General features: G+C 49.7%; 1 protein-coding gene across 1 annotated transcript; it reads right to left on the bottom strand.

The window, feature by feature from the left end:
* Positions 1-6,034: 6,034 nt before the first annotated feature.
* LOC123122283 (cytochrome P450 71A1) lies at positions 6,035-7,978 on the bottom strand. Its single transcript, XM_044542462.1, has 2 exons — positions 7,002-7,978; positions 6,035-6,891 (listed from the first exon to the last, which is right to left on the bottom strand). The coding sequence occupies exons 1-2, from the start codon at positions 7,890-7,892 to the stop codon at positions 6,271-6,273; spliced, it is 1,512 nt and encodes a 503-aa protein (XP_044398397.1). The 5' UTR covers positions 7,893-7,978; the 3' UTR covers positions 6,035-6,270.
* Positions 7,979-8,644: the final 666 nt, after the last annotated feature.

Below are 8,644 nucleotides of genomic sequence, written 5' to 3'. Positions count from 1 at the left end.
ACCAGTCTTCACAAAATCGTTTAAGATGCTATCAGTGACGGTGGATTTAACCCAGTTGCATGTGACGGGTGCTTTGGGAGCCTTGGGCGGCATTATGAAGGATGGAAGCCTATGACAAAATAAAATTTCCAGTTCAAATTTAAGTTGGAGAAAATATTTCAATTCATATTCAAGATGGCGGCTTACGAAGGGGCCTAATGATATATGGCTAATTGTGTCAGATTGTTTAAGCCGCCATGTGAAACAGTAGTAATTAAATTATTTAAATCTACCATGGGCGTCAGGATTATTCATTCAGCATTGCCTCTTTAAGCCGGCGATAAGAGCTGCCATGGCTAACGAATACAGTTTTTGCCTAAGTATCGCACAAACAGGTTTCACAGGTTGCAGCTGTTATTTTGGATCAAACGGTCGTTCAGAAAAGAAAATATTCTAGACTAAAAACTGGTACAGATGAGTTCGTGAGCTCTAATGAGGTCTTTTTACAAGCAAAAGGGGTCTGCTAGTATGGAAAATGGACGCAAAACAACTACCGCATGAGTTCTATACTACTTTTGGATCAAAGGAGACCGCGGTGGAAGAACTACGAAGAAACCGTGATGAACCATGAAGAACACGGAAGAACTTGAAAACCCTAAATGCATATCTGAAGTGCGGGAAGGTGAAGACTTATAGCTGTAGATCTACTGCGGAGGATCGCCGCCGTTCTCTGGTCGATTCAGGTTGATGCAGCGGCCAAGATTGACGAAGATGAGGTGCTCTGCTGCGACGGCGGCGGCGGAGCTCGAGCAGCAGCGGAGTCGCGAGAGGAAGAAGACGACAGAAAGGGGGAGAATGAAGAAAGACCTAAAAGGTCGTGCTTATTTATAAGGGAAGACTGATAAGTGGGCGCGAAAAACGAGGAGGCCGAAAACATGATTATCCAACTACAGCGATGCCTCGATTTTCGGGATGATCATTAAGATAAGGATCCGTTGTGATATGACAGAATAAAAAATGAATTTAATGGAAGATGACGTCATGGCGGGTTATCATGAATCCAGAAGATGACGTCATGGCGGGTTATAACTTTTGCACAGACAGAAGCCAGAAGGCTTTTTCTTAAGGTATTGAATATTGACATGAACCGGTTCAAATCAATCTGGAGCCTAATGTTGGGGATATAACTACTAGTGTAACCCGCCCAGGAGGGGCCAGGTTACGCTATGGCAATTCATCATATGAAGCCCAATATCAAGCTTGAAGATGGCGGTTCAATAAAGGGCCTAAAGCCCGTAGGCGACTTAAGGCCCGTAGTGATAAACCGCCGTAATGGCATGACTTGTGTTGTAAGGCAAGATTAACTAATCATCGAGCCGGACACTGTTTATGAGCCGGCCGGGACTCTGTAGGCCGCGGGGCGTCAACCCGTGTATATAAGGGGATGACCCGCCGGCGGTTTAGGGCAAGTAACATCAAATCGGTAGCCAGGCATAGCGGATTCGCTCCCTGGTCATCGAAACCCTAGTAATTCCACCTCAACTGGAGTAGGCTTTTACCTTCACCGTAAGGGGCCGAACCAGTATAATCCTCGTGTCCTTTGTCCCGCTTTAACCCCTTTAAGCTTCCTAGTTGCGATGGCTCCACGACTAAGTCCTTTCACGAGGACATCTGCCGTGACTATTCCACGACAGGAGGGGTGTGGCGTACCGCAAAACGGGACTCCACGGGATACTATTCATCTCCACCGTCGACCTCCTCCAGCCTCCACGGGCTCCTGTTCATCCAGCCTCCACCGCGCGCTACTCCACCGGCTACTGTTCAACCACCCCTCCACGGGCACCCCGCCACCGTCTACTGTTCATCCAGCCCTCCACACCACGGGGTCCTGTTCAACCACCCCTCCACGGGCACCCCTCCACCGTCTACTGTTCATCCAGCCCTCCACACCACGGAGTCCTGTTCAACCACCCCTCCACGGGCACCCCTCCACCATCTACTGTTCATCCAGCCCTCCACACCACGGGGTCCTGTTCATCCAGAGGCAACGCCACCACTCACTGTTCATCTAATCGATCGGCTTCAGTTAGCAGCAGTAGCGAAGGAATCGCTCGATAGGGTTCAGTTGACAGCCATCGATCGATCGCTCGGGTTCAGTAACGCGTAGCCTGCAGTGCAATCGCTCGGGTTCAGTTAGAGCCCAACGCCTCGCTCGAGTTCAGTTAGAGCCAACGCCTCGCACACACGCGCGTACGTGTACGAGAGAAACGCGCATTGCTCGGCCCCCGACCTCCCACCGTAACCGGGAACTCCCCGAAATTTTCCTCCCCCTCGCTTCTACCACGGTTTTTTTCGTCATGCACGGCCCAAAGAATGTCATGCAGCTGCGTCTCCGGCCCGCGCAGGACGAAAAGCCCATTTTCTGTCATGATTTTTTGTCATAGAAGTAGGAGCCTACCACATCTATGATGATACCGGGTTTTGTCACAATTATCGTCATAGAAGTGTCATATGTATGACAGAAAAAAAATTCGTTCGGCCCAAAATGTCATGGATGTGTCTTTTTTTGTAGTGCCATCAGTCCGGCCCATGAATAGCAGGCCGGACGCCCGAGGACCCCTTAGTCCAGGACTCCCTCAGGGGGCGCCGCCCCCCCCCCCCTTGTCCAATTTGGACTCCCAAGGGGGGGTCGCGCGGCCAGCCCTAGGCCCTCTCCTCTCTCTCCCACAAGGCCCATGTTGGCTCAATATATCCCCCAGGGCGGCACTCCGATAAATATCCGGTGACCCCCGGAACTCATCCGGTGTCCGAATATAGTCGTCCAATATATCAATCTTTATGTCTCGACCATTTTGAGACTCCTCGTCATGTCCGTGATCATATCCGGTACTTTGAACTATCTTCGGTACATCAAAACACATAAACTCATAATACCGATCGTCACCGAACGTTAAGCGTGCGGAACCTACGGGTTCGAGAACTATGTAGACATGACCGAGACTCATCTCCGGTCAATAACCAATAGCGGAACCTGGATGCTCATATTGGTTCCTACATATTCTACGAAGCTCTTTATCGGTCAAACCGCATAACAACATACGTTGTTCCCTTTGCCATCAGTATGTTACTTGCCCGAGATTCGATCGTCGGTATCTCAATACCTAGTTCAATCTCGTTACAGGCAAGTCTCTTTACTCGTTCCGTAATGCATCATCCCGCAACTAAGTCATTAGTCACATTGCTTGCAAGGCTTATAGTGATGTGCATTACCGAGAAGGCCCAGAGATACCTCTCCGACAATCGGAGTGACAAATCCTAATCTCGATCTAAGACACCTGTAGAGCACCTTTATAATCACCCAGTTATGTTGTGACATTTGGTAGCACATAAAGTGTTCCTCCGGTATCCGGGAGTTGCATAATCTCATAGTCATAGGAACATGTATAAGTCATGAAGAAAGCAATAGCAATATACTAAACGATCAAGTGCTAAGCTAACGGAATGGGTCAAGTCAATCACATCATTCTCTAATGATGTGATCCAGTTAATCAAATGACAACTCATGTCTATGGCTAGGAAACTTAACCATCTTTGATTCAACGGGCTAGTCAAGTAGAGGCATACTAGTGACACTCTGTTTGTCTATGTATCCACACATGTACTAAGTTTCCGGTTAATACAACTCTAGCATGAATAATAAACATTTATCATGAAATAAGGAAATAAATAATAACTTTATTATTGCTTCTAGGGCATATTTCCTTCACATGGAGGGGTTCATCATGTCCATTGGTGCCTCTCCGATGATGTGTGAGTAGTCTTTTGTAGACCTTCGGGTCCGTAGTTAGTAGCTAGATGGCTTCCTCTCTCTCGTTTAATTCTCAATACAATGGTCTCTTGGAGATCCATATGCTGTAACTCTTTTTGCGGTGTGTTTGTTGGGATCGGATGAACTTTGAGTTTATGACCAGATCTATCTTTTTATCCATGAAAGTTATTTGAGTCTTCTTTGATCTCTTATATGCATGATTGCTTATAGCCTCGTATTTCTTCTCCGATATTTGGGTTTTGTTTGGCCAACTTGATCTATTTATCTTGCAATGGGAAGAGGTGGTTTGTAGTGGGTTCGGTCTTACGGTGCTTGATCCCAGTGACAGAAGGGGAACCGACATGTATGTATCGTTGCTACTAAGGATAAAACGATGGGGTCTATTTCTACATAAATAGATCTTGTCTACATTATGCCATCGTTCTTATTGCATTACTTCGTATCTCCATGAACTTAATACACTAGTTGCATCCTGGATAGCGGTCGATGTGTGGAGTAATAGTAGTAGATGCAGGCAGGAGTCGGTCTACTAATCTTGGACGTGATACCTATATAATGATCATTGCCTGGATATCGTCATAATTATTAAAAGTTCTATCAATTGCCCAACAGTAATTTGTTTACCCACCGTTTGCTATTTTTCTCGAGAGAAGCTATTAGTGAAATCTACGGCCTCGGGTCTCTTTCTCATATTATTTGCCTTTGCGATCTATTTTATTTGCCTTTTATTTTCAGATCTATTAAACCAAAAATACAAAAATACCTTGTTGCACTTTATTTTATTTGGCGTTCAATATTTACAACTCTCTCATGTCCGTTTGCCAATTTCTCGCGCCGTTACCCGAAAGGGATTGACAACCCCTTTAACACACCGGGTTGCGAGTATTTGTTATTTGTGTGCAGGTGTTGTTTATGTAGTGTTGCTTGGTTCTTCTATTGGTTCGATAACTGATACGTCTGCAACGTATCTATAATTTTTGATTGTTCCATGCTGTTTTATTATCAATCTTGAATGTTTTATAATCATTTTATATCATTTTTGGTACTAACCTATTGACATAGTGCCAAGTGCCAGTTGTTGTTTTCTGCATGTTTTTTACATCGCAGGAAATCAATACCAAACGGAGTCCAAATGCAACAAAAATTTACGGAGAATTTTTTTGGACCAGAAGACACCTAATGGGCCAAGGCTGCGCCTGGGGGTGCTCCGAGGAGAGCACAACCCAACAGGGCGCGCCCTGGTGGGTTGTGCCTACCTCGGGTGCCCCCGGACCGCCTCTTTGCTCTATAAATACCCCAATATTCCAGAAACCCTAGGGGAGTCGACGAAAATCAATTCCAGCCGCCGCAGAGTCCAGAACCACCAGATCCAATCTAGACACCATCACGGAGGGGTTCACCACTTCCATTGGTGCCTCTCCGATGATGCGTGAGTAGTTCTTTGTAGACCTTCGGGTCCGTAGTTAGTAGCTAGATGGCTTCCTCTCTCTCGCTGAATTCTCAATACAATGGTCTCTTGGAGATCCATATGATGTAACTTTTTTTGCGGTGTGTTTGTTGGGATCCGATGAAATTTGAGTTTATGATCAGATCTATCTTTTTATATCCATGAAAGTTATTTGAGTTTTTTTGATCTCTTATATGCATGAAACCGACTACGGGAGGCCAGACCCACAGAGAAAACAACGTTCACACCCCTTGCCAGCGTTGACCCAGACGCTTCATAACGCCCCGATGCATTAGAGAGCTCCAATTCCTGGGAGCTTAGTAACTCTAGTGATAGCAGATGGTGCTCCAGCTCCACCCGGCGCGGTACCGCTAGATTTACTGTTTTTTAGGGCACAGTCTATGAGCTCCACTACCTCCACCCCTCCAGCGAGTTGCACACCGTTGAGCAGCTCTCAATGATACACCGGCTACTCAGACTATTCGTTTGCCTTTTTTTTGACAAGTGCTCTTTTATTTCTAGTAGTACTAGTGTAGTGGCACTGCTTCAAGGTGGCAACGGGGACGGGGATGACCGGAGATGACTCCACCATCTCTGCCCCAATCCCCGCCAATCCCCATACCCGCGATCCCCATGAAGCTTCACGGGGACAAAACGCCCCCCATCCCCGTTAATATCGGGTACTCGGTACCCGTCGGGTATCCATGGGGATTTCAAAGCTGGCTGGGATAGGTGAGATTGGAGAAGACATGGTTGTTGGGAGAGATGAAGAAAAATAATTGTGTGAAATATGTAGGTATTAATCTATATATTCTGCATTTGTAGTACGCATGGCATTGTTGCCGGGTATCCATGGAGTCCCCACGGGGAGATTTTATATCCATCCCCGCTTCACGAGACTAACGAGTACCCATGAGACAATACCATGGGGCTAATTTGTCCCCGTCCCTTCTCCATGACGGGTAAATCTCCGCGGGTACCCGTCCCACGGGGAATATTGCCATCTTGAGCACTGCTACTGCTGCCCCCTGCACTTGGGGGCGAGTCGCAGCGAAGCCAGCGGCGGCGTGGTCAGCCCCGGCGCCTCACTCATGTCCAGACGCGCCCTGGCGGGGAGTTCCCAGTCGAAGTGGCGCACGAGGCTGGAGAGCGCGATCTCCAGCACCGGCATCGCGAAGCCGATGCCGGGGCAGAGCCGCCGACCCGCGCCGAACGGGAGGAGCTGGTAGTCGTTCCCCCGTAGGTCCACGCCCTCAGCGCCGCCGCCGCCCAGGAACCGCTCCGGCCGGAACTCCTCCGCCGTCGCTCCCCATGCCGCCGGGTCCCTTCCGATCGCCCAGGCGTTGACGAAGAGCGCCGTCTCGGCCGGGATCTCGTAGCCCTGCACGACCGCCGTCGTGGTCGATTGGTGCGGGACGAGGAGCGGTGCCGCCGGGTGGAGCCGGAGCACCTCCTTCAGCACCGCCTTGAGGTACTCCATCCTTCTCAGGTCGTCTTCCTCGATGGTCGGTTTGCCTTCGGTGGCTCGGGTTACCTCGTCCTGCAGCTTGGCCATTGCCTGTGGGTTCCCGACCAGCTCCGCCATGGCCCATTCCAGCGTGAGGGACGATGTGTCTGTTCCGGCGGCTATTATGTCCTGCACGCACGCAAGAATTGGCCAGAGTAGAGAAAAGAGTACCAAACAAAAAAAATATCATTTGCTGAGAAATTAAAACCACACAAATTATGTGATCGATTGACGATCACCTTGATGATGCTTTTGATGCGATCGTCGGTGAGCTCGAGTCCGGCGGTGCCTTCTTCCCTCAGCCGAAGCAGGACGTCCAGGAAGTCCTCCTCCCCTGCGCTGCCGTCGCACTTCTTCTTCTCAAGGTGCTCGGCGATTGTCTCCGATAGGAATTTGTCCCACAGTTCGAGCTCCGCGTCGAGCCTCTTCTCGAGCCCCGTCGCCCACCTAACAACCTTCGCCGCCGCGCCGGGGAGCACGTCTTCTGCCTGGAGCCCCGACATGAACGCTGCGGAGTTACCCAAAAGCTGCTTTAGCTTCTCCGCCGTGGCCCCTGCGGCGCCGGTCGTCGCGCGGGTAACCACCGCGTTGCTGTAGGCGCACAGGAGCTCCCTCAGCTCCACGATCTCACCCGCCTCCGCGGCGCGGCGTGCCCCGGCGACGAGGGCGGCCACCTCAACGGCGCGCACGGAGGCGAACGAGTCGACGCGGCGCGGGGAGAGGAGGTGGACGACGGCCATCTTCTTGCTGCGGCGCCAGGCGTCGCCGTAGGGCGAGAAGGAGACGTTGATGGAGCCGTACGTCAGCTTGTCCACCGGCGCGCTGGGCACGCGGGAGGCGAAGGCGAGGTCGTGGTTCTTGTACAGGTCCGCCGCGGCGGCCGCCGTGGACACCACCAGCGTCCGCCTGCGCCCGAGCTGCAAGAGCAGGAGGCCGCCATCGGTGCCGTACCGAGCGTGCAGGTCGCGCAAGGAGCGGTGCGGCAGCCGGCCCAGGAGGTGCAGGTGGCCGAGCAGCGGACGCGACGGCGGCGAGGGCGGGAGCCTGCTGCTGCCGCCGCCGCCTCGAGCCTTCCAGACGGCGTAGCAGAAGGCGAGAAGCACGGCGGCGAGGACGGCGTACGGAGACATCCACCTTCCGCCGGAAAATGTGTTCGCTCGATCAACTTCAGGGGCAACTTCAAATTTGAGTAGTTGGAAATCTAGGCCTGGATAATATATCGTGCGGCGTTGTGAGGGTGCGGAGCAGCCACGGCAGTGTTCTTGTCTTCGCATCGTCCCATTTTTGTCACTTTGCCATTTTGTCAAAGAAAAGTGATGTCATTCCTGATGGGATATAGTTTGGCTTCATTCATCTGACACCACGTATTGTTTTTGTAGACAAGCCATACGGGAAGTTTTTTTGCGGTTCCCATGGACCATTCATACCGCTGATCGTTATCACTAGATCACGCCCTAATAATAGCGTAATTGCTCCGGCCTATAAATCGGCAAGCACAAGTGAATCGAAAATGCAATGACGTGGCTCAAGCAAAGCACGCAGCAAAGCATTCCTTTGAAAAAAAAGGCAAAAATTGATTACAGCCTTGTACTAGCGTATGATATAAAATTCAAAGTTTCATAGTTTTCAAACGAAATGTTTAAATTGTACTCTGTTTGAGCACAATGTTTAGAAAAATACTCCTGAATTAATTCATAAAAAATATTCCTGAATTTTAGAACTGTTTTGGGGTTTTTGAAAAGGAATTTTTGAAGAAATGTTCGCGAGATAAAATATGATCACGAAATTGAAATAAATTGTTGCTAATTTGAAAAAATATATACATGATTTTTAAAAAATATTCATTGCAGTTGGCTGAAAACAACTTACTGTTGTGCCCACC

This window comes from Triticum aestivum, chromosome 5D (assembly GCF_018294505.1).
Source record: "Triticum aestivum cultivar Chinese Spring chromosome 5D, IWGSC CS RefSeq v2.1, whole genome shotgun sequence".
NCBI lineage: Eukaryota > Viridiplantae > Streptophyta > Magnoliopsida > Poales > Poaceae > Triticum > Triticum aestivum.
This window is presented reverse-complemented; position numbering and strand designations above follow the sequence as displayed.